This window comes from Eubalaena glacialis, chromosome 7 (assembly GCF_028564815.1).
Source record: "Eubalaena glacialis isolate mEubGla1 chromosome 7, mEubGla1.1.hap2.+ XY, whole genome shotgun sequence".
Lineage (NCBI taxonomy): Eukaryota > Metazoa > Chordata > Mammalia > Artiodactyla > Balaenidae > Eubalaena > Eubalaena glacialis.
Window position 1 is genome coordinate 65,438,457 of NC_083722.1, and position 25,189 is coordinate 65,463,645.

General features: G+C 42.8%; 1 protein-coding gene and 1 non-coding gene across 4 annotated transcripts in view; one reads left to right on the plus strand and one right to left on the minus strand.

Annotated features, from left to right (window-relative positions):
* ZNF445 (zinc finger protein 445) overlaps positions 1-20,591 on the plus strand; it is a 33,151-nt gene extending 12,560 nt beyond the window's left edge. The window contains exons 2-8 of one of the 3 annotated variants that reach the window (XM_061196534.1): positions 6,116-6,159; positions 7,659-8,230; positions 10,590-10,758; positions 11,097-11,173; positions 11,470-11,596; positions 12,070-12,180; positions 13,068-20,591. In XM_061196534.1, the coding sequence (XP_061052517.1) occupies positions 7,802-8,230; positions 10,590-10,758; positions 11,097-11,173; positions 11,470-11,596; positions 12,070-12,180; positions 13,068-15,226 (3,072 nt within the window). In that variant the 5' untranslated portion in view covers positions 6,116-6,159; positions 7,659-7,801 and the 3' untranslated portion in view covers positions 15,227-20,591. The remainder of the gene's footprint in view (positions 1-6,115; positions 6,160-7,658; positions 8,231-10,589; positions 10,759-11,096; positions 11,174-11,469; positions 11,597-12,069; positions 12,181-13,067) is intronic. The other 2 variants (XM_061196533.1, XM_061196535.1) reach the window with 2 other exon arrangements.
* Positions 20,592-22,224: 1,633 nt separating this feature from the next.
* Positions 22,225-22,297, minus strand: TRNAE-UUC (transfer RNA glutamic acid (anticodon UUC)). The gene has a single exon. It is a non-coding gene; the product is annotated as a tRNA-Glu (tRNA).
* Between the last annotated feature and the right edge of the window lie 2,892 nt (positions 22,298-25,189).

Genomic DNA, 25,189 nt, shown 5'->3' on the forward strand with positions numbered 1-25,189 from the left:
CTTTTTTACATTGTATATTCTTGCCTCCTTTGCCATAGATTATTTGATCATAAATGTGTGGGTTTATTTCTGGACTCTATTCTGTTCCACTGATTTATGTGTCTTGTGTGTGTGTGTGTGTGTGTGTGTGTGCACACGTGTGCAGCGCCATACTGTTTTGATTATTGTAGCTTTGTAGTATAGTCTTAAGTCAAGGAGCATATCTCCAGCTTTGTTCTTTTTTCTCAAGATCACCTTAGCTATTTGGGGTCTTCTGTGGTTTCATATAAATTTTAGGAGTATTTGTTTTAGTTCTCTGAAAAATGCTGTGGGTTTTTTGATAGGGATTGCATTAAATCTGTAGCTTGCTTTAGGTAGTATGGACATTTTAACAATATTAATTCTTCCAATCCATAACCAGAAGATTTCTTTCCATTTCTTTGTTTCATCTTCAGTTTTCTTCAATAATGTTTTTTTTTAATTAATTAATTTACTGGCTGTGTTGGGTCTTTGTTGCTGTGTGCAGGCTTTCTCTAGTTGTGGCGAGTGGGGGCTACTCTTTGTTGCGGTGCGCGGACTTCTCATTGCAGCGGCTTCTCTTGTTGTGGAGCCTGGGCTCTAGGCGCGCAGGGCTTCAGTAGTTGTGGCACGCGGGCTCTAGAGCGCAGGCTCCGTAATTGTGGAGCACGGGCTTAGTTGCTCCGCGGCATGTGGGATCTTCCCGGACCAGGGCTTGAACCCGTGTCACCTGCGTTGGCAGGCAGATTCTTAATCACTGCACCACCAGGGAAGTCCCTCAATAATGTTTTATAGTTTTCAGAGTATATAGATCTTTCACCTCCTTGGATAAGTTTATTCCTAGGTATTTTATTCCTTTTGATGCAATTTTAAATAAGGTTGTTTTCTTGCATTCTCTTTCTGATTCTTCATTACAAGTATATAGAAAAGCAGTAGATTTGTGTATATTAATCTTGCATCCTGCAACTTTACTGAATTCATTTAGTCTAACAGTGTTTTGGTGGAAGCTTTGGAGACTTTAGGGTTTTCTATATATAGTATTATGTCATATGCAAATAGGGACATTTTTACTTCTTCCCTTCCAGTTTGGTTGCCTTTTATTTCTTGTCTGATTGCTGGGGCTAGGATTTCCAATACTGTGTTAAGTAAAAGTGGCGAGAATGGGCATCCTTGTCTTGTTCCTGATTTTCGAGAGAAAAGTTTCAGCTTTTCATCGTATGGTGTTAGCTGTGGGTATGTCATAAGTGGCCTTTGTTATGTTGAGATATTTCCCTCTAAGCCAACTTTGAAGAGAATTTTTATCATGAATGGATTTAAATTTTGTCAGATGCTGTTTCTGCATCTATTGAGATGATCATGTGGTTTTTATTCTTCATTTTGTTAATGTGGTGTATTGCATTGATTGATTTACGGATGTTGAGCCATCCTTGCATCCCTGGAATAAATCCCATTTGATCATGGTGTGAGATCCTTTTTATATATTGTTGAATTTGGTTTGCTAATATTTTGTTGAGGATTGTTGTGTCTAGGTTCATCAGAGATACTGGCCTGTAATTTTCCATTTTTGGTAGTGTCTTTGTCTGGTTTTGGTATCAGGGTAATGTTGGCATTGTACAATGAATTTGGGAGTGTTCCCTCCTCTTCAAAAGTTTGAGAAGAATAGGTATTAGCTCTTCTTTATATGTTTGATAGAATTTGCCTGTGAAGCCATCCAGTCCCAAGATTTTGTTTGCTGGGAGTTTTTTGATTTCTAATTTAATTTCACTATTAGCGATTGGTTTGTTCAGATTGTCTGTTTATGATTCAGCCTTGGAAGAGTGTAGGTTTCTAGAAATTTATCCATTTCTTCTAGGTTGTCCAGTTTGTTGGCATGTAACTTTTTGTAGTATTCTCTTACGATTTTTTTGCATCTCTGTGGTATTGGTTGTAATTTCTCCTCTTTCATTTATTATTTTGTTTTTTGGGGTCTTTTCCCTTTTTTTGTTAAAGAGCCTGGCTAAAGGCTTATCAGTTTTGTTTATCTTTTCAAAAAAAAAAAACAAAACCAGACAGTTCTTAGTTTTATTGATTTTTTCTATTTTTTTAAATCTCAATTTTATTTATTTTCTCTCTCATCTTTATTATTATTATTTCTTCTGCTGACTTTGGGCTTCATTTATTCTTCTTTTTCTAATTCCTTTAGATGGTAAGTTTGGTTGTTTATTTGAGATTTTTCTTGTTTCTTGAGATAGGCCTGTATTGCTATAAACAACTGCTTTATCTGTGTCTCATAGATTTCGGAAAGTTGTGTTTTTATTTTATTTGTCTCAAGGTATTTTCAGATGTCCTCTTTGATTTCTTCTTTGACCCATTGGTTTTTTTTTGTTTTTTGTTTTTAATTAATTAATTGATTTATTTATTTATGGCTGTGTTGGGTCTTCGCTTCTGTGTGAGGGCTTTCTCTAGTTGCGGCAAGTGGGGGCCACTCTTCATCGCGGTGCACGGGCCTCTCACTATCGCGGCCTCTCTTGTTGCAGAGCACAGGCTCCAGACGCGCAGGCTCCGTAATTGTGGCTCACGGGCCTAGTTGCTCCACGGCATGTGGGATCTTCCCAGGCCAGGGCTCGAACCCATGTCCCCTGCATTGGCAGGCAGATTCTCAACCACTGTGCCACCAGGGAAGCCCAGCCCATTGGTTTTTTAGTAGCATGTTTAGTCTCCACATGTTTGTATTTTTCCCATTTTTCTTCTTGTAATTGATTTCCAGTTTCATATCATTGTGATTGGAAAAAATGCCTGATATATTTTCTGTCCTCTTAAATTTGTTAAGATTTGTTAAGAGTGTTTTGTGGCTTAGCATGTGATCTATCCTGGAGAATGTTCCATGTGCACTTGCAAAGAATGTGTATTGTGTTGGTTTTGATGGAATGTACTATAGATCTCTGTTAAGTCCAGTTGGTCTAATGTGTCATTTAATACCACTCTTTGTTGATTTTATGTCTAGATGATCTGCCCATTGATGTAAGTGAGGTGTTAAAGTCCCCTACTGTTATTGTATTACTGTCAATTTCTCCCTTTATGTCTGTTAATATTTGCTTTTTGCATTTAGGTGCTGATATATTGGGTACATATATGTTAACGAATGTTATATCCTCTTTTTTTTTTTTTTTTTTTTTTTTTGGCTGCACTGTGTGGCTTGTGTGATCTTAGTTCCCTGACCAGGGATTGAACCCATGCCCTCGGCAGTGAAAGTCCTAACCACTGGACTGCCAGGGAATTCCCGTATATCTTCTTCTTGTATTGATTCCTTTATTACTGTGTAATGTCCTTCTTTGTCTTTTGTTATAGACATTGTTTTAAAGTCTACTTTGTCTGATATGAGTATAGCTACCTCAGCTTTCTTGTCGTCTCCACTTGCTTGAAATATCTTTTTCCATCCCCTAATTTTCAGTCTGTGTGTGTCTTTAGCTCTGAAGTGAGTCTCTTATAGGCAGCATATAGATGGATCTTGTTTTTATATTCAGTTAGCCACCTTTTGTCTTTCGATTGGAGCATTTAGTCCATTGACATTTAAAGTGATTATTGATAAGTATGTACTTTTTGCCATTTTGTTACTTGTTTTCTTGTTTTTTGTAGTTCTTCTTTGTTCTCTTTTTCTGTTCATTTCTTTCCTTGTGGTTTGATGATTTTCTTTAGTAGTATTCTTGTGTTCCTTTCTCTCTAGTTTTTGTATATCTATTATAGGTTATTGATTTGTGGTTATCATGGGGTTCATATATGTTGACCTGTAACTATATCTACTTGTTTTAAACTGATAATCATTTAAGTTCAAAATACATTCTAAACGATTTATATTTTTCATTCCCCCCCCACATTTTGTTTTTGATTTCATATTTTACATCTTCATGTTTCTCCCTTAACTGTTTACTGTAGTTACAGTTGATTTTACAATTTTTGTCTTTTAATCTTTATGCTAGCTTATTTAAGTGGTTGATCCTCAGCCTTTACTATATATTTGCCTTTACTAGTGGGGTTTTTCCTTTCCTATAGATAGTTTTAAAAATTTATTTACTTAATTTATTTATTTTTGGCTACATTGGGTCTTCGTTGCTGTGTGCAGGCTTTCTCTAGTTGTGGCGAGTGGGGGCTACTCTTTGTTGTGGTGCTCGGGCTTCTCATTGCTGTAACTTCCCTTGTTGTGGAGCACGGGCTCTAGGTGTGTGGGTTTCAGTAGTTGTAGCACGTGGGCTCAGTAGTTGTGGTTTGTGGGCTCTAGAGCGCAGGCTCAGTAATTGTGGTGCACGGGCTTAGTTGCTCCACGGCATGTGGGATCTTCCCGGACCAGGGCTCGAACCCGTGTCCCCTGCATTGGCAGGTGGATTCTTAACCACTGCACCACCAGGGAAGTCCCCTTTCCTATAAATTTTTACTTTTTATTGTAGCCTATTCTTTTCCACTTAGAGAAGGCTCTTTAACATTTCTTTTAGGGCCTGTTTAGTATTGATGAACTCTTAGTTTTTGCTTGTCTGAGAAGTTCTTTATCTTTCCATCAATTCTGAATGATAACCTTGTTGGTTAAAGTGTACTAGGTTGTAGGTTTTTCCCCTTGAACACTGTAAATAGATCATGCCACTCCCTTCTGGCATGCAAAGTTTCTGCAGAAAAATCTGCTGATAGCCTTGTAGGGGTTCCTATATATATATATATGACTCTTTGTTTTTCTCTTGTTGCCGTTAGAATTCTCTCTTTATCCTTCATTTTTGCCATTTTAATTATAACATTTCTTGGTGTGGGTCTCTTTGGGTTCATCTTGTTTGGGACTCTCTGAACTTCCTATACCTGGATATCTGCTTCGTTCTTCAGGTTCGGGAAGTTTTCAGCCATAATTTCATCAGATACCTTTTCAATCCTTTTCTCTGTCTCTTCTCCTGGAACCCCTATAATGTGAATGTTGATATGCTTGATATTGTTTCAGAAGTCTCTAAAACTGTTCTCATTTTTTAAAAAAATCTGTTTCTCTTTGCTGTTCTGACTGGGTGATTTCTATTATTCTACCTTCCAGATCACTTCTTTTTTTTTTTTTTTTTTTTTAAACATCTTTATTGAAGTATAATTGCTTTACAGATCACTTCTTTTCTATCAGCTAGTCTGCTGTTAATTCCTTCTAGTGTGTTTTTCATTTCAGTTATTGTATTTTTCAGTTCTGACTGGTTCTTTTGTACATTTTCTAGTTCCTTTTTAAAATTCTCACTGTGCTTATCTATTCTTTTTCCTAATTTAGTTAACATTCTTATTACTGATGCTTAGAACTCTCTATCTGGCAAATTACTTATTTCTCTTTCATTAGTTTTTTTTTTTCAGGGGGTATCTCTGGTTCTTTCATGTGAGACAGACTCTTCTGTCTTCTCATTTTACTTAACTTTCTGTGTTTCTGTGAAATTAGGTGAAACAAGTTACCTGTCCCAATCTTGAAGGGGTGTCCTTGCGTGAGAGCATTCCTATACAATCTATGTGTGCACAGTGGCTTTGGTGCGAGAGCTGGATCTGATGTGAGCATGAGTCACACCTTCCCCCAGGGTGTGCCCACAGCTCTCACCTTAGTGGGAGGTGGGGCTGGAGATGGAGGGGTTAGAGCTAGAGCCAGGTGTGAGCCAGAGCTTCTCCTATGCTCAATAGCCAACACCACCCTATTGGGAGCAGGGGTGTGTCTCAAGTTGCTGGAGCAAAAGCCCTGAGGGTCGGGTCCAAGCCAGTTCTGTTTCTTCTAAGTGTGTGCTCTCCTCCCTCCCAGGACTGGCACCCTTGCCACAGAGGGGAGCAGTGCTGGAGCAAGAGGGGCCAGAGTGGGCACTTGACATGGGTTGCGGGGCAGTGCGGCACTGGTCAGAGTTCCATAGTGCTCCCAGTCTGCTGCCTCTGCATCTCCAGCAATAGCCACCCTCAGATGCAGTGTTAGGTCTGTTGCCCAAGTGTGTACTCTCCTTAGCAATGGCAGCCTTCACCCTAGTGGGGAGCTGCACCAGAGTTAGAGGGACTGGAGTGGGTGCTAGCTGTGGGCCAAGTCGCATGCTGGGGCGGTCGCAGGAAACCAGCCAGTGCCCCGGGTGGTTTCAGTCTGCTTCCTTTACTTTGTTTCCAGGAGTAAACAAGTTTGTGCATGCTGTTCACGAGTGGAGCCCTCCTGTAAGTCCCACTGGTTTTCAAAGCAGCCAAGGGGACTCGTCTTCCTGGTGTCAGACTCCAGACCTGGGGTGCCCAATATGTGGTTTGAACCCCTCATTCCCCAGGGAGGATCTGTGAGCCCATGATTATCCCCCTCTTCTGTGTCCCCTCCTATCGGCTTAGGTCCCAACATAATTTCTTCTCCTCGCTTCCTGCCCTACTCCTTGTGGATCTTTCTTTATAGCCTTGGTTGTAGAAGAGTTTTCCTGCCTGTCTCCAGCTTGTTTTTAGTGAGAATTGCTTCACATGTAGATGTATTTTTTTTAAAATATTTATTTATTTATTTGGCTGCACCAGGTCTTAATTGCCTCGTGTGGGATCTTCGGTTGTGGCATGTGGGATCTTTTAGTTGCAGCATGCGAACTCTTAGTTGCAGCAAGTGGGATCTAGTTCCCTAACCAGGGATTGAACCTGGGCCCCCTGCATTGGGAGCGCAGAGTCTTAGCCACTGGACCACCAGGGAAGTCCCATAGATGTATTTTTGATGTGTTCGTGGGGATGTGAGCTCATTGTCCTCCTACTCTGCCATCTTGATCTCTTCCAACTTATTCTTTTTCAAGATTGTGTTGTGTATTATGTGGGTCTCTTGAGTTTCCATATGTTAGGATCAGTTTTTCAATTTCTACAAAGAAGCCAGCTGGGATTCTGATAGGGATTTTTTTGAATCTATGGATAAATTTGGACAGTATTGTCATCTTAACAGTGTTTTGTCTTCTGATCCGTGAACAGCGAATGTCTTTCCATTTATTTAAACTTTTAATTTCTTCTAACAATGTTTTGTAGTTTTCATAGTATAAGTTTTGTTCTTACTTTGTTAAATTCATTCCTAAGTATTTTATTTTTTTTCATGTGATTGTAGATGGAATTGTTTTCTTAATTTTATTTTTGGTTTGTTCATTTTTACTATGTAGAAATACCACTGATTTTTTTTTAAAGTAAAAAAAAATTTTCTTCTAGTTTTTTTGAGATATAATTGGTATATAGCACTGTATAGGTTTAAGGTGGACAGCAGAATGATTTGACTTACATACATCATGAAATGATCATCACAATAAGTTTAGTGAGTATCCATCATCTCATTTAGATACAAAATTAAAGAAATAGAAAAAAATTTTTCTGTGATGAAAATTCTTAGGATTTTCATTTTTCTTAACAGTTTTTATATATAATGTACAACAGTGTTAATTGTATTTATCAAGTTGTACATTACATTTCTGGTACTTATTTATCTTATAACTGGAAGTTTGTACCTTTGACTGCCTTCATCCAGTACCCCCCACCCTTGCCTCTGGTAACCACAAATATGATCCCTTTTCCGGGTCTGCTTGATCCTGACAGGCTCCACTGTGCAAATGTTCATGAGTCCTTTTCTCAGATATCCAAAGATGATCCTAACTAACAACATCTACTTGCACCATCTTTCTCAAATCCCTCCTGAACAGTAACGTTGGTTATTTCAGTCTCTTGCCAGTGACTTCTGATGTCCCAGCAAATGGCATTGTCCCCAGCAGTGCTGAAAAGATACTCCCGAAGGCCCAGCAGTGATATATACAACTAACGCAGACTTGCTTGCACTCTGCTGGGTAGACCTTGAACAGGAGTGATGCCTCCAGGCAGGTGGTATGCTGTCCATCCAGCTCAGGCCAAGGCTTCAAGGGAGCGAGGACGCCTTCACATGGTGAAGAAGGAAGAAGAGGATGAAAGCTACACTTCAGTGCCAGCTGCCAGACCACAGACACTCAATCGTCCTGGCCAGGAGCTGTTCCGCCAGCTCTTCAGACAGCTTCGCTACCATGAGTCTTCTGGGCCTCTAGAGACTCTGAGCCGGCTCCGGGAGCTCTGCCGCTGGTGGCTGAGGCCAGATGTTCTTTCAAAGGCCCAGATTCTGGAGCTGCTGGTCCTGGAGCAGTTCCTGAGCATCCTGCCAGGGGAGCTTCGGACCTGGGTGCAGCTGCATCACCCTGAGAGTGGTGGGGACGTTGTGGCCTTGCTGGAAGAGCTACAGAGGGACTTCAATGGGACACCGTGGAGGGTGAGTGTGAGCAAGCGTGCGGTGCCCAGTGAACTCTGCCTGCTCGTGAGCCTGCTTGTGGGTGGGGGGGTGGGCCTCTGAACCTTCAACATGGAGGAATTCAGGGGAAGTCTTCCCTTCTCATTCCCATGGCACCTGAGCAGCTAAGAACTCGACCCTAAGCTAAGGACCATTTAGCAGGCAGCCCTTCCCTCCTTCCCAGAGGAATATAAGCTCCAGGAAGAAGAGGGTCTGCAAGTATCTGTAAACAGTAATGAGGTTTTGGGCACAATGACTTACAGTGCATAAAGTACATCTCCACATACCTAAGTTGACTTGTACTGACCTGTAAAGTGGGGGCGGTATCTCTTGCTCGTACATGGGGGAATTAGTGTCAGGATCCTTGGCTTCTAAGTACATCTTGAGACCTAGAAGAGCAGTCTACACAAACCATGTTACTTCTTTCTCACAGTAAACTTTTGAGGATTTGTTCTGTGTGGGGGAGATGGGGAAGAAGAGTGGTGAGGGGCAGCCCAGGGCTAGGAAATTGGAAGACCACAATTTTAGACTGCATTCCACAGCCTCGGTGTTCTTGCCAACATTGTGGTACCTTCAGAGCCTCAGTTTATTGAAAACAAAATGGAAAACTGATCTAACAATGAGAATTTGTTTGTTACACATTTGAGTGCCTACCTTGCGCCCAGCCCTGGGCTTGGTGCTGGGAAACAGAGCTGACAGTCCCAGTGCAGGCAGTAGAGCAGTGGGCCAGTTAAAGTGCGCTCTGCCTGCCCGTCTGCCCCACTCAAGCCAGCCTCTCAGTACTTCTCCGTACCTTTGAGGGGTTTTTTTTTAAAGAGGATTTATCATTTTTGTAGGCTTTTAAAAAATTTTATAAAGTATGTGTAATTCTACATGTATGATTTATGCATAAATGAAAGTTACTTTTAAGATTTCTGAAACATGTTTGACATACTTCTCCCCTAAATTTAATATAAAAATTAGATCAATCAGTTAAAACATCTGAACATTGTCTACCAGCAATAAATGGTAACAAATATTAAACAAGAAAACCTTTTGCCCAACATTGGGTACTATTTCTTAAAATCTAAAAGGACATTTATAATTTTTACCAAAACCATGAGTTGTTCAAAATGACCTAAAGATAACTTTTAAAGCAAATAAGGTACACAGTAGGTACAAAATTGTGGCTTGGGTATATTCAAGTCAGTCAAGAGCTAGGTGTGTGGTTTAAAAATCCATGAAAACATTGCCAAACAAGCGGAAAGGGCCTACCTGGTTGAAAGCTAGTTAGAAATTAGAAAACAAAAAACAGAGCCTGGAAAAAAGCCTACCAGATTCTAAAAAATGAACAGAAATGCTCAAGATGCATATAAATTATAGTTTATCAAAATTACCAAAATGTGAGAAACAGGGGCCTGAGAAAGTTTGTCCTTAAACTCATTTGTCTATGCTTCCATATTGTTATTGTTTCTTTATTCTCCCTTTGGTAGGATTTGGGAGGAACAGGAGATAAATTGCTGTGATGACTTTATCATCTTCAGTCTATAGCTTGGTATTAAGTACTTAATGGCCTCGGGCTAAGATTCGTCCATATCAGTGTAGAGAATGTCTTGGCCACAGGACCAGAAAAACCTGAAGTTCACTGGCTGTAGCTTCCTATGCTCACTTTTGCATCAGGGATAGCCTTGCCTCCAGAGACCAGGACTGTTTGAAGTCTCAGGACAGAGACCGCCTTTCTCCAGGTCTCTGCTTGGATGGGCACCTCCCTGTTTTTGCACCTGAGACTTTTTCTTCTGTGATTCTGTAGCTGACACAGTTAGCATTGTCTCTCTAGTGGTGTTGCTATTTTAGTCAGGTTTATAGTCTGGGAGCCTTCCTGCCTCTTTGAGGTCACTTTGCGTATCATTACCTAGAGCATTGCCTGATACTTGATAGATGTTATCTGACTGCATCTCTGCTGTGAACCATTATCAGTTTAACTCTCAGGGATAAATTTCTTTTCTCATTTCTAAGTTCCTGGCCGGGGGGTGGGGGCTGAGGGCTAGTGGGGAGGTATCCTGCAGCACCCGAGGCCTGACAGCAGTGCTGTCACTGACTTGCCAGTTGCTTTCCTATGTCAGGCAGGAATCTGGCTCCACCTGTCTCCCCATGGCCCGCATTAGAGCCCAGGGAGGTGGAGGGGTGAGGGGATCCTCCCTGGGCTTTCTATTCCTCCTTTTCCCTCTGCCTGTAGGTAATAAAGGGCCCAGCTCACCATTCCCTGGACCTCTACCTTTTAGAGATTGGCCATGTGGCCTGTTCTGTGAGTTTGCTTTCTGATTCCCACGAGGATCCTCTCACAACATTTTCTTCTTGCCAGGACCCAGCCCCTGCCCAGAGCCCAGATGTGCATTGGATGGGCACAGGAGCCCTGCGAGCCGCACAGATATGGCCCCCTGCTTCACCTCTCAGGAGCGGCTCGGCTCTGGGGGACCACCTGCAGCCTCCCTATGAAATAGGAGTGCGTGACTTCCTGGCTGGGCAACCTGGTACTTGCCGCCTGGCTCTAAGACCCCAGCCTATGCCACACTTTCCGAATTTCCTATAATGTTGTCTTTTCACCCTCTGTCCTCTCATGAGAATCCCTTCTGTCCTGGCCTTGAGCTCTGTGTCCCTTCTATCCTGTGACCCATGTCTACCTAGCTTCTCCTCCTATTGTACCCCCCATTTCCTGACCCCAGCAGACACCGGGGAAATGTGAAATGGGTGTTTAAAACAGTCCATACCTGCCTGTGGGCCCAGGAGTCCTCCATGTGGGGGGAAGAGTGGGCTTCTCAGTGGGATACCAGAGCTGGGCTGCCCTCTCTCATGGCTCTTTCTTCTTCAGATCCTCCTGCTGCACAGGTTCCTGCCCTTTCCCAGAGAGAGGGATGCTCAGGAGACCTGGTGACAGTCCAGCCTCAGGTGAGCCACAGGACCTTCGGTCCTTCCTGATGTCCCACCATTGCTGCCTAATGGGGTAGCTGTAGCTCCCCCCTGTCCTGTGTCTTTCTGTCCAGTGACCTCACATCCCGAGACGCATGCCCCAGAGACCAGATTATCCCCCAGGAGCCCAGAGCTCTTCTGCTGGGTGATGATCTTCTCTTTCCCCTTTATCAGATCCATCCTGTACTCACTCAGAGCCAGCCTCATTCCCCTGCCCCCTCCTAAAAGCTGGGAGTTGTGGACTGGCTCTAAGGCATAGGACCATGTTTTTTCAGGAGGCTGTGACTTTCAAGGATGTGGAGGTGACCTTTGCCCAGGATGAGTGGGGATGGCTGGACGCTTCTCAGAGGAACCTGTACAGGGATGTGATGCTAGAGAATTATGGGAACGTGGCTTCTTTGGGTAAGGCATTGATACCCCCATGCTTCTACCTACCTCTACTTATGCCTTCTTAGTTTTCATTATGGTGCATAGAAAGGGGCCTGACCTGGGTTTAGGTCCTGTCTCTCTACTAACCAAATCACTTAATCTTAATGCCTGTCATGCTGAGTTATTATAAAGATTAAAAGTCATATGTGTCAAGTTCCTAGTCCATTTAGGCATCCAAAAAAAGTTGGCTGATTTAACCAGTTGACTTGTCACGTGATTCTGGAGAATGCTAGCGATCCTTTTGTCTGTGGCTTCTCGCAGCCTCTCTTGTCTCTGCTTAGAGCTGTCAGAAATTCCTGTCTAGGCCTCCTGTCCTAACTTCCTCCACCTGCCTCCCTGGCTTTCCCTCCTCCCTACCAGGAGCTCAGGCCTGAGAGGGTCCTGGAGAGTAGTTCTGTATGATTCATCTACCTTCCATTCACATCCCATTTTCTTCTCTTCTGCAGTGGGGCCATTCACCAAACCTGCTCTGATCTCCTGGTTGGAGGTAAGGGAGCCGTGGGGCTTGAATGTCCAGGGAGCTCATCCTAAGGGGAGTCCAAGTGCTGCCCCTGCAGGTGAGTTCCAGAGAACTGACCAGGTCTTGCTCCTCCCGCATCTACTCTCCTCTTTCTTAAGGTCTTTTATACTAAGTAAATCATGGGGAACTTACTCCATTGTTTGCTGGAAGGAAGATCCTTAACAGTGTTGCTAAGAAGTACTGGGTGCCTGGGCTTCTCCCCTCCAGACCGGCCTATTAGACATTGGTTTTTGGTCCTGCCCCTTCCCCAGCAGCCCTCTCAGTAACAGCTCTTGCCCACTGGAGGGCTTCACTGTCCTTGTCAATTCACTGATGCTCCTCCTCAGCCCTGTGCTGCTCTCCCCTTCCCGCTCCTAGGAACCCTCGTCCCACTCCTGCTGCTCCTCTTTGCTTGGTCCTTCCCCTGTGGTAGGCTTGGTCTCTAGCCCTTGCAGCCAGTCCTCCTAGGAGCCCCACCTCTCAGCTCTTGGAGACCTTCCTATCATGCTCTGTGTTGTGATTCCTCTCCCCTCTCTTGCTGTTTAACACCCCCTTCTCAACCCTTCTTGTTTTTCATCTGGATGTGTACAGCTAGCTGCTGTACCTGTCTTGCTTCTCCTCTCCCTTTTCTGTCGTCTGGAATACTCTTCCATGTTTTGCCTTATCCCTGACTATTTTGTAAAGGTATTGGCAGTCAGGCAAAAGCCTCACCACCTAAGTTCATGACATTTTTTGGTCCCTTGGTGCTTTCTGCAGTTGCGAGTATGGGAAAAGAGAACATTCTCTTTCCCTTTTTCTTTTTTGGCCACACCTAGTGGCTTGTGGGATCTCAGTTCCCCGACCAGGGATTGAACCCAGGCCACGGCTGTGAAAGCCCGGAATCCTAACCACTAGGCCACCAGGGAACTCCCAAGAGTACATTCTTTTATGTTTTATTTGTGTCAGGAGATGAGCTCCATGTGAAAACAGACAAGTTCATCTTAAAACGTGAACCTTTGGAAGAAGCTATGCCATCAGGATGTCATGGTGCAGCAAATGTTTCTCAGGGAACAGGGCTCAGAGAATCTTTTGCACAGAAGAGCAGGTTAAAGGAGCAATGTGGAAACCCCATACAAGTGAGAGTTAAGAAAGAAGAGACCAATTCCAGCCACAGGACAGGAAAAGACTGTGAAGAATCGGGAAGAAGTAATAGTCTTCATCTAAAACATATTACATGTTTGAGAGGACCCAGAAGAAAGCAGTCCCTTAAACATGGCTATGGCAAACACTTCAGAGGGAGTTCATACCACTGTGATTACAAGGAATATGGGAAAGGGCTCAGACGCGTGATTGGCGGGTTTAGCCTACATCAGAGAGTTCATGCTGGACTGAAAGGGAAGGCAAAGGATGCGCACGGGAAGGACTTCAGCCTTAGTTCTCATCACCAGCACGGACAGAATCTTCACGTGGTGGGGACATTGTATAAGTGCAGTGACTGTGGGAGGACCTTCAGTCATAGCTCCCATCTTGCCTGTCATCAGCGACTTCACACTCAAGAGAAGCCGTTTAAATGTAGGGCCTGTGGGAAAGCCTTCAGGTGGAGCTCAAACCGTGTGCGACATGAGAAGATTCACACTGGTTTGAAACCTTATAAATGCAGTTTATGTGACAAAGCTTTCCGACGCATGTCTGCCTACCGCCTGCACCAGGAAACTCATGCTAAGCAGAAATTTCTTGAATCTAATCAGGATGAAGAAGCTCTCACTTGTGGCTCAGGGTTTGATCATCATTTGAGAGACCAAAGCGGGGAGAAACTCTTTGATTGCAGCCAGTGTAGGAAATCCTTCCACTGTAAGTCATATGTTCTTGAACATCAAAGGATTCACACCCAGGAGAAACCCTATAAATGTACCAAATGTAGGAAAACATTTAGGTGGAGGTCAAACTTCACTCGTCACATGAGACTGCACCAGGAAGAGAAGTTCTGTGATCCAGACAAATGTAGAGAAGACTTTAGGCAGACCTCCAACTACAGTCAGTCCCAGAGTGCCCCCACTGTGGAGAAAGCTCTTTTGTGTCAGCAGTGTGGGAAAACCTTTACTCGAAAGAAAGCTCTCATTGATCATCAGAGAATTCACACAGGTGAGAAACCATACCGATGCAGCGAATGTGCAGAAGAGTTTCCTCATAGGTCGGCCTTTATCGTTCATAAGAGGCAGCATGCCGTCGAAAGAAAGCCTGAGGACGTGCCATCGTTTAGTCAGGACAGAGCATTCCAAGTTCCTCAGAGCAGTCACACCACAGAGGAACCCTACAAATGCAGCCAGTGTGGCAAAGCCTTCCGTAATCACTCATTCCTCCTTATCCATCAGAGAGTTCATACCAGAGAGAAGCCTTATAAGTGCAGGGAGTGCGGGAAGTCTTTCAGATGGAGTTCTAACCTCTCCCGACATCAGAGGATTCACTCTTTGGGAAAACCATATGAGTACCACGAAAGTGAAGATGCTCCAAATCTGCAGTCACAAATCCTCACTGGTGCAAAACCTTTTTGGTGCCAAGAATGTGGGAAAAGCTTTACGCGTAAAAGAAGTCTTTTAGATCATAAGGGAATACACAGTGGAGAGAAGCGCTATAAATGTAATCTGTGTGGGAAATCTTATGACAGAAATTATCGCCTTGTTAATCATCAGAGAATCCACACAAAAGAGAGACCATTTAAATGTCAGTGGTGTGGGAAAGATTTCATTGGAAGACATACTCTCTGTATTCATCAGAGAAAACACACCAGAGTGGCCCAGTCCGAATGCAGTGTGGCTGGGTTGTCTTCTCGCCAGGATACAGGGGTGAGTTTACAGGAATTAAAACCAAGTGAGGAGAAGCCTTTTGAAGATTGTGAGAAAACTTGTGATCAGAACTCCGGACTCACTGGGCTCCAGGACATACCCACTGGGGGAAAGCGCCACAAATGTACCACGTGTGGGAAAACTTTTAGCAAGGGCTCACAACTCATTAGCCACAAGAGATTTCATACTCGAGAGAGGCCCTTCAAATGCAGAGAGTGTGGGAAGACCTTCAGGTGGTCTTCAAATTTGGCTCGGCATATGAAAAACCATACTAGAGATTAGCTTGGGGTCTGACAGTGTGGGGAGGGGGTCCTGGCTACCCTGCTAGAGAACCCCTGATTGTAGGCAGTGTGGGGCAGACCTTCACAGAGGGCCCAGCCCTTTCTATTTTGGAAGCTAGTGGCAGAGAATCCTGAGGATTCAAAAATGCAGGGCAGGCACCCCCATCCTACTGCTGGAAAATGAGATGCTGGGGAAGAACAGCAACGTGTTCCAGAAGGAGGCTTGGGCGCCTAGGAGTGGTCTTTGCACAATGGCCTGGAGCTTCCCCAGCCAGATCTCCTTCTATAACTCTAAAGGGAGAGACCATTGCCCTTCTTGGTTCAACAAAATGTCCGTGGCATGGTGGGCTGTGGCTGCTGGGAAGGGGCCAGTTGGATCCTAAGTTTCCCTTTGAGTTTGGCTTGTGATGGTGCCTAGTCTGTTTGACCTTAAAAGCACCAGCAGCAGCAAGAACTAGTCTCTCCTGATGCCTCCAGGGGAGTTCTGGCTGCGGCTTCAGTCTTCACAGCTGACTGGATATTTGCCATGGGCATAGAGTTGACTCCGCTGCGAGTGGAGAACAGGGTACTGGGCTTGATCACCTGGAGAATGAAGCTCGACCAGTGCCCCATCGCCATCTCCATCCCACAGGCCTGTATGGGCAGCAGCGGTTCATCTGCTAAACAGAAATGTGCTGAGCATCTCTCATATGCCAGGCACTGTCGTGTGTGCCAGAGACCCAGCAGTGAGTGGAACAAAAAAGTCTGCCATCTTGGATCTTTACAGACAATAAACAAATGAGATGTATATAGTATTTTGGATGATGATATGTGTTGTGGACAAAATGAATCAGAGTAGAGTGAGAGGGAATGCTGGATTGGGAGGTAGGTTGAGATTTTAAATGGGCTGGTCAGAGAGGGCCTCAACTGAGAAGGTGAGATTTGAATAAAGACCCAAAGGAGATCTTGGAGGAAGCCCTGTAGGTCCCTAGATGCTACATAGGACCCTTCACAGGAGGTAGGGTCTTGTCTGGTCTCCTAGGGAATTTCATAGGAGGTAGGGTCTTGTCTGGTCTCCTAGGGAATGGCAAGTAGGCCCCTGAGCCAGAGTGGAGTGAGCCAGCTGGAAGTGAGGAGCCCAGAAAGGTGGAGGGCCAAGGCGCATGAGCATCGTGGGTACTCACTGGGGCTTGGCTACCTCAAAGGGAGGTAGGGGGCTTTTGGACAGTTTTGAGTTGAGGATTATTGTGGTCTGAATCTGGACCCTTATAGAATGTAATTCAGATTCAGAGTCCCATGTGTTGAGGGCCCAGGGTCATGGCAAGGGCCTTGGAGTCGTCAGATCTGCATTCCAGGTTTGGTGTGTCTTTTCTTGGCAGGATGATCTTGAGTGAGTCACTGAACATCAGCATCTATTTCCTTGTGTGTGAAATTAGAGTAGCTGGCTATGCTACCTGGCTGTTGGGATTGGTGAAAAGAAGGCTTGGTTTACTAAGATTCTGGGTTAGGGGTCTGATCTCTAGACCAGAGCCTTCACAGAGCTGCAGCTCCCATGTCAGTTGATGCTACAAGCACAGAAATACCCCTTTACTGTCTATATTTTTCATCCTCCCACTCCTTGTGTGCCACCTGGTACCTCATAGAGTTCCTGCCCCAATAGGGGTGTTTCTACTGCCATTTTTATAAAATGATACATATTTATTTTTAAACATTCAAGTCAAATTTTAAAAAATGTAAATGGAGTAAAAATCAACAGAAATCCCTCTATACTGAGGTAAGCCTTGAATATTTGGGGATAGTGCTGATGCAGTCTGTTCAGTAACCTGAGTTTTAAAATAATTTTAATTATATAAGTAGTATGTGATTATTATAGAAATATTAGTAAATGCAGATCAGCTAAAAGGAAAAGTCTGACTACTTGGAGCTAACTACTAAACATTTTGGTGTAATCAGTGTTGGGTTTAACTTCATTGCCCTTGCCTGAATGCCCCTGGGCGGACCTGCCTTGTGCTGTCTCCTTTCACCTTCACGCAGAGTGCCACGCTGCTGTCCAGGCTGGCCCAGGTCCTCACTCTTTTAAGTCCCAGCCTTCCCTGACCTTTGTCCCTCTAAGCCCTCTCCCCAGGTCCCACCTCTCCTAATGCCTGTATGTTGCTCTGTTGGGTGTTGTCTGGGTTTCCAAAAGTTATTCCCACTACTGCAGCCAGACTAAGTACTTTGGAAGCCAGGTTTGGGTCCTTATTTATCCTTTTGCTGGGCAGAGTAGATTTTGCACAAAGTTGCCTCTTTTAAGGAATGTAGAACTGGATTTATTATTTCAGCTAAGTCAGGATTGGAAGTTTTTGAAGGGGTCTGTGAGTGAAATGTTGACTAGAGACTGCCCACAAGCGCGCCTGCTGCTTGGGAGCCCAGCCATGGATGGTTCCGAGCCATAGGGCGCTCAGACAGTTTCTGACTGCCCCAGCTATCAGTGCTCACCTCACACCCCATCCTGGCCTGGAGAACATACCCCTTATTCCAACCCTGCCCTGCCTTCTCTCCTCTTCCTAGGAAGAACTGAAGTTAGGGCTGGCGGGAGCGAGATGGGCTGGGACTCCATGGAGAGGAGTGGGTATCAGGAGGTCTTTCAGGCAGGTGTTCAGTGTGGTCGGTCTCACCCTTGCTGACAGACACTGTCAGCCCAGACAGAGGCAAGTGCAGAGAAAAAAGCACAGGAAATGTAAATTGATATGGACCATCTTACACTCATATAAAGTTGGCAAATTTTTAAAAGCCATTGTGTGGTTAAGTGTATGGCACATGGGAACTCACTGCCATGGGAGTGGAAATTGTGACAACTACCGTGCCAAGCAATTTGCAACATCTTGTAAAATTGTGTGTACTCTACCACTTAGAATTCTACTCTTGGATAAACCCTAGAATAACTCCATGTGAAGAAGGAAATGTGTACATGACTGTTCATTGCAGCACTGTGTAGATAGTAAGACTGGGAGAAGCCTAAATTTCCATCAACAGAAGAACGGGTAAATAAATGGGTTGTTTGGTACTTTGGGAAGTGAACATGAAAGAGCTAGAGTTACATCTGTCAACACAGATGAATCAAAAATGATGCTGAGAAAGTTGTGGAAGCTACGAATACCATTTATGTAAAGTTAAACATACTGTGTATCTGTGGGCACATTATTTAAACTTACTTGTGTTTCACTTTTTCTGTAAAATGAGATAGTAGTGCCAACCTCACAGGGTGATGGGGGGAGGGGGACAGTTAATGAGTTAATGCATGTAAAGTGCTTAGAATAGTGGCTGGCATGTAAGCCTTGTTGGCATATAGTAAACAGTGTTACTGTTTTATACAATAATATATTTCTTGTGGATTCAAATTATATGAAGAGTGTAAAATCATGTGTTAGAATGAGGTGTGAAAGCCATGCTCTGCCTTCCCAGAGCAGGAGTTGCTGATGGAATCACGGAGGGTACATGGAGGCTTCAGTTGTGTTTTATTTCTTTTAAGAAGTTGATGTAGATGGGTCAGCATGTTGATTTAATGGGATAAGTGGTGGGTTCTTTTTAAACTGTTTGTTTAAAATATCTCAAAATAAAAATATTTTTGAGCATGGGCTCTGCCATTTTATGATTTTATAGAAATCCTGGCTCTGCCATTTATGTGATGTTTCTTAGAGCGAGCCACTCCATCTCTCAAGGCTTCAGGTTCCTCACCTGCAAAAATCAGGAGCAACACAGATGGCTCTTGGTAAAGGAGTGGTTAAACAGGTCTGATACATCTATGATAGAGAACTGGGCAGCAGTTAAAAAGAATGAGAATGTCCTCCATGTATTGACACATGATCTCCAAGGCCTGCAGTTTATAGGAAATTATAAACTCCATTTCCTTTCATTCCTCCTTGCCTAAAAATAACAAGTGATGCCAGAAGCTGTAGCCTTATAAGTTTAATGAAGAAGTGGGAGCCTGTGAATGGAAGATGCCTAGTCATCCATTCCACTTTTTCAGGTTGGTGAGTAAATAGGTTTACATACCAACTACCCCACCTTTTAAGTTAATGCTAGCCCAGCTAAGAAGAGCAAAGATGTGTTGTGTCAGCAGGTTCTAGTCAGGAGCCAGAAACCATATTAGTTAATTTAACAAAAAACTTGTAAAGAATTGTTCACTAGATCTGTCTAAGTAACTATAAAGGCAAAAAGAGAAGGCTAAGGTATCGTGGAGGTAGTAACTGTGAGAAGGAGCTACCACCCAGGACTGGAGGAGCAGTGATAGAATCTGGCCTCATTTTGGATGTTTGACCACTGACAGCTTTCAAGCCCTGTCCCCATTTTGCCTCACATCTGAGCAAGCTGATGAGAAATCCCAAGCACACCCTCTCAGCTCTGAAGGGGAAATTTATGCAAATCCTGGCCTTTTTTTGTTGCACTGGAATCCTCACCCCTAACCACAATAAAAACCAGAGCCACTCACCCCTCCTTTATCAAGGCAAACCAGCTGGCTTTGGTACCTGTCCTGCTCTCACCACAGAGCCTCATTATATGAATAATAAACTTTTTCATAACCTCTTGATGTGTGTGTTGTCATTATAGTTTCAACATCTGAACCAGTTTGGGGTGGTACATTGATCCCGCCTCCACAGGGCAAGATACAAAGCAGAAACAAGGAGAAACAGTTAGAATCGTTAAAAGGTTAGACATTGGAAGAGAGCCCCTGTGGAACTGAGCTCAGACCTATGAGGAGGAGAGCACTGCTGGGCTGGTGCTAGTGTCTGAACTCGGGGGGAAGGGCCCCATGTAGGCAAAACTGCAAGCTGGACTCTGCTGCTACCAGAAGGAATTGCCACTGCTGGGGTGAAGAAGCATTGGGAAAAGGAAGCAATGCCCACAAAAAACAGGAAGGAACAAGCCCCCTCGCCCTCCTTGTATTAGGATTCTCCAGAGAATCAATCAATAGAAAAAATATATATGAAGAGAGAAAGAGAGAACAAGGAATTGGCTCATATGATTATAGAGGCTGGCAGGTCCAAAATCTGCGGAGTGGGCCAGCAGGTTGGAGACCGAGGAGAGCCCACGTTCCAGTTCCACCCAGAGGCTGTTTGCCGTAGAACCTGGAAGAGCTGATGTTGCAGGTGAAGTCCGAAGGCAGTCTGCTGGAGAATTCTTTCTTGCCTGGGTTGGCCAGTCTTTCTGTTCTGTTCTGGCTGATTAGAAGAGGCCTGCCCTCATTATGGAGAGTAATCTATTTCACTCACCGTCCACTAGTTTAAATGTCAATCTCATCCAAAAAACACCCTCACAGAAATACCCAGAATAACATCTGACCAAATGTCAGTGGCTCAGACAAGTTGACACACAAAATTAATCATTACACTCCTCCAACATTGCAGCTTTCCTCTTGCGTTCCTTGATTGCAGAACCTAATGGAACCAGCGGGCAAAGCAGAGATGTGGATTGCAGAATTCAACCCCGTCATCACAAAACATCTATAGGAGGGCAGGTTTGAAGCAGAGAGACAATAAGCTAAATAAATGGTACAGCTTTCCTGAATTATTTTATTTTTAAAATTCCTAGGATATTTGACTTAAAATTTTGAGACCAATAATATTTGTTGAGAAAATCATGTGGTGACTGGTGACTTAAAGGTATAAATTTTGTCATAAGCAGTTGATTTTACCCACTGACCTTGTAATAACTAGCTGTTCACTGTGACCTTACTCGTCTTGCTGTAATGAACTCAATAAAAGCCGCAAGAAGAGTCTCTCAAAATTAAGAACACAGTTAAAGGTATTCCACTTTATAAACATTATTTTACAACAAGTTTCAATAAATTAATAAAGTAAATTTGTGACTTTAACAAAACATAGCAGTATCCCAATTTGCCTCAATTGGAGCAGTGACTTGGATAAACCCCCAACAGAGCACAGGGGAAACCAGACAGCGAAGTCCTATAGCCCTGAATTTGAAAAGAATCTTCCAATTAAAAAGACAAGGATGCCTCCATTTAAATCCATGGTTGAGCTGCCTTTGTTGCCCAAATGACCTGGGAGCACATCAGTTCGTGCCTTTCACATTATATAAGTTAGGTAAGGCAAGGAGAATGTCTGCATCTAGGTCTACTGGTTAAGATTCATAGGCTATTAATGTGGTTTCAACAGATGGGTTACTATTTGTGTGAATCAAAGAATCTGATAAATATACTGGGTAGAGGTAGAAAAAATTTGTCTAAGTATGGATGTTTTTCCCTCTGCAACTTTAGGTTTGAATGAGAGCAGAAAACAGACTGCCCTCAGATGCATCATTTTGGTTTATTTAAAATGGCTGTGGAAGATTCTCCCTTGGTGAGAGAGAGTCCAAGGAGTCGTCATGTACATAAACCAATACTAAATATTGAAGTCAGCAACCCAAGAGAAGTATACTTTTAGATTAGTGCAAACATTTCCACATACTAGTTGTACACATGAATCTTATTCATATAGAAATATAAAGTTGTTGGGAAGATCCACAAGTTTTCCTTCTTTTTGGTCCATTTACAATTAAAATAATTATATACATTTAAGGTTCTATCATCAGATCCACAGCTGAGAAGCTCATTCTACCAAGGTGCAGTCTAATGTGAACATAAGCAGAACTTTTATATGTTAAAAAAGAGAAACAAATAGCAGTTATACATAAGAAGAAAGTCTGGTTGGAGTCCTAAGAGCAAGCATGGTGGCTACAACGTCATCAGAAGGAGCTATGTTAGGTAAGTAGAAAGTCTTACTACTATGATTTTAATTGTATGAGGTGGATTGAAGAAGAATGTTCCAATTGGTAAGCCTTGGTCACTAGTACTAGAGTAATCCAATGTCCAATAACAGGTGGTGTTTTCCTGTCCTCAAATGTGTCATTCACACGCTATGAAGCTTCAACCCTAGGATGACTTTTAACTTATCATTGGTCACATTAGTTGGAGCTGGCAATCATTCATTCATGGGAATCTTTTTTTTTTTTTTTGGCCGCATGTGGCTTGTGGGATCTTAGTTCCCTGACCAGGGATCGAACCTGGGCCCTCGGCAATGAACGTGCAGAGTCCTAACCACTGGACCATCAGGGAATTCCTGGGAATCTTTTTTTTTTTAATTGAGGCAACATTGGTTTATAACATTATATAAGGTTCATGTGTACAACACTATAATTCTGTATATACTACATTGTGCTCACCACCAAAAGTCTAGTTTCTATCCATCACCATGCAGTTGACCCCCTTTACCCTTTTTGCCCTTCCCCCCAGCCCCCTTACCCTCTGATAACCTCCAACCTGTTCTTTGTGTCTATGTGTTTATTTTTGTTTGGTTTTATTTTTGTTTTTTTATATTCCACATATGAGTGAAATCGTACAGTAGTTTATTTTTCTCCATCTGACTTATTTCCCTTGGTATAATACCCTTAAGATCAATTCATGGTGTTGCAAATGGCAAGATTTCATCTTTTTATGGCTGAGTAGTATTCCATTGTATATATATACGTCTTCTTTATTCTTCTGTTGATGGGCACTTAGGTTGTTTTCATATCGTAAGTACTGCTGCAATGAACATAGGGTGCATATATCTTTTCAAATTCATGTTTTCGTATTCTTTGGATAAATACTCAGAATAGCTGGATCATATGGTAGTTCTATTAATGTACGGAGGAATCTCCATATTGTTTTCCATAGTAGCTGCACCAACTTAACTTTCCCACCAACAGTGTATGAGGGTTCCTTCTCCACATTCTCTCCAACACTTGTTATTTCTTTTCTTTTTTATAATAGCCATTCTAATGGGCATGAGGTGATAGCTCATTGTGTTTGATTTGCATTTCCCTGATAGTGATATTGAACATCTTTTCATGTGCCTGTTGGCCATCTGTATGTCTTCTTTGGAAAAATGTCTGTTCAGATCCTCTGCCCATTTTTCTTTTTTCTGTTTTCTTTTTTTCTTTTGGCTACCCTGTGCAGCTTACGGGATCTCAGTTCCCTGACCAGGGATGAACCCGGGCCATGGCAGTGAAAGCGCCGAATCCTAACTACTAGACCACCAGGGAATTCCCCTGCCCATTTTTCAATAGGGTTTTTTTTTTTTTGGTTATTGTTGAGTTGTATGATTTCCTTACATATTGATATTTTGGATATTAACCCCTTACTGGGTATATGATTTGCACATATCTTCTCCCATTTGGTAGGTTGTCTTTTTGTTTCCTTTACTGTGCAGAAGCTTTTTAGTTTGATGTAGTCCCATTTGTTTATTTTTGCTTTTGTTTTCCCTTGCCTGAGAAGACATATCCAAAAAGATACTAAGGCCAGTGTCAAAGAGCATACTGCCTATGGTTTTGTGATTTCAGGTCTTACATTCAAATATGTAATCCTTTTTGAGTTAATTTTTGTGTATAGTGTAAGATAGTAGTCTGGTCTCATTATTTTGCATGTGGCTGTCCAGTTTTCCCAATACCATTTATTGAAAAGACTTTCCCTTTTCCATTATATGTTCTTGGCTCCTTTGTCATAAATTGGTTGTCCATATATGTGTGGGTTTATTTCTGGGCTCTCAATTCTGTTCCATTGATCTGTGTGTCTGTTTTTCTCCCAATACCATGCTGTTTTGACTACTGGCTTTGTAGTATAATTTGACATCAGGGAGTGTGATACCTCCATCTTTGTTCTTTTGGCTCAGGATTGCTTTGGCTATCTAGGATATTTTGTGGTTTCATACAAATTTTAGGATTTTTTATTCTATTTCTGTGAAAAACATCATTGGGATTTTGATAGGGATTGAGTTGAATCTGTAGACTGCTTTAGGTAATATGAACATTTTAACAATGTTAATTCTTCCAATCCATGAGCATGGAATATCTTTCCATTTCTTTGTGTCTTCTTCAATTTCTTTCAACAGTATCTTATAGTTTTCAGTGTATAGGTCTTTTTACTCCTTGGTTAAATTATTCCTAGGTATTTTATTCTTTTTGTCATGATTGTAAATGGGGTTGTTTTCTTAATGTCTCTTTCTGCTAGTTCATTGTTAGTGTATAGAAATGCAACAGATTTTTGTATGTTGATTTTGTACCCTGCAACTTTACTATATTTATTTATTATTTTTAATAGTTTTTTTTGTGTGGAGTCTTTAGGATTTTCTATATATAAAATCATGTTAGGCTTCCCTGGTGGTGCAGTGGTTAAGAATCCGCCTGCCAATGCAGGGGATACAGGTTTGAGCCCTGGTCCGGGAAGATCCCACATGCTGCGGAGCAACTAAGCCCGTGCGCCACAACTACTGAGGCTGTGCTCTAGAGCCTGTGAGCCACAACTACTGAAGCCCGTGCACCTAGAGCCTGTGCTCTGCAACAAGAGAAGCCACTGCAATGAGAAACCCGTGCACCACAACGAAGAGTAGCCCCTGCTCACTGCAACTAGAGAAAGCCCGCGCCCAGCAACAAAGACCCAACTCAGCCAAAAATAAATAAATAAATAAATAAATAAATAAATAAAATTTAAAAATCATGTCATCCGCAAATAGTAAAAGTTTATTTCTTTTTTTCGCCACACTGCATGGCTTGTGGGATCTTAGTTCCCTGACTAGGGATTGAACCCGGGGCCATGGCAGTGAAAGCGCCGAGTCCTAACCACTGGACTGCCAGGGAACTCCCAAAAGTTTACTTCTTCCTTTCCAATTTGGGTGCCTTTTATTTCTTTTTCTTGCCTAATTGCTCTGGCTAGGACTTACAATGCCATGTTGAATAAGAGTGGTGAGAGTGGGCCCTTGTCTTGTTCCTGATCTTAGAGGGATAACTTACAGTTTTTCACCATTCAGTATGATGTTAGCTGTGGGTTCATCATATATGGCCTTTATTATGTTGAGGTATTTTCCTTATGTACACATTTTATTGAGAATTTTTTATCATAAATGGATGTTGAATCTTGTTAAATGCTTTTTCTGTGTCTATTGAGATGATCATATGATTTTTATCCTTCATT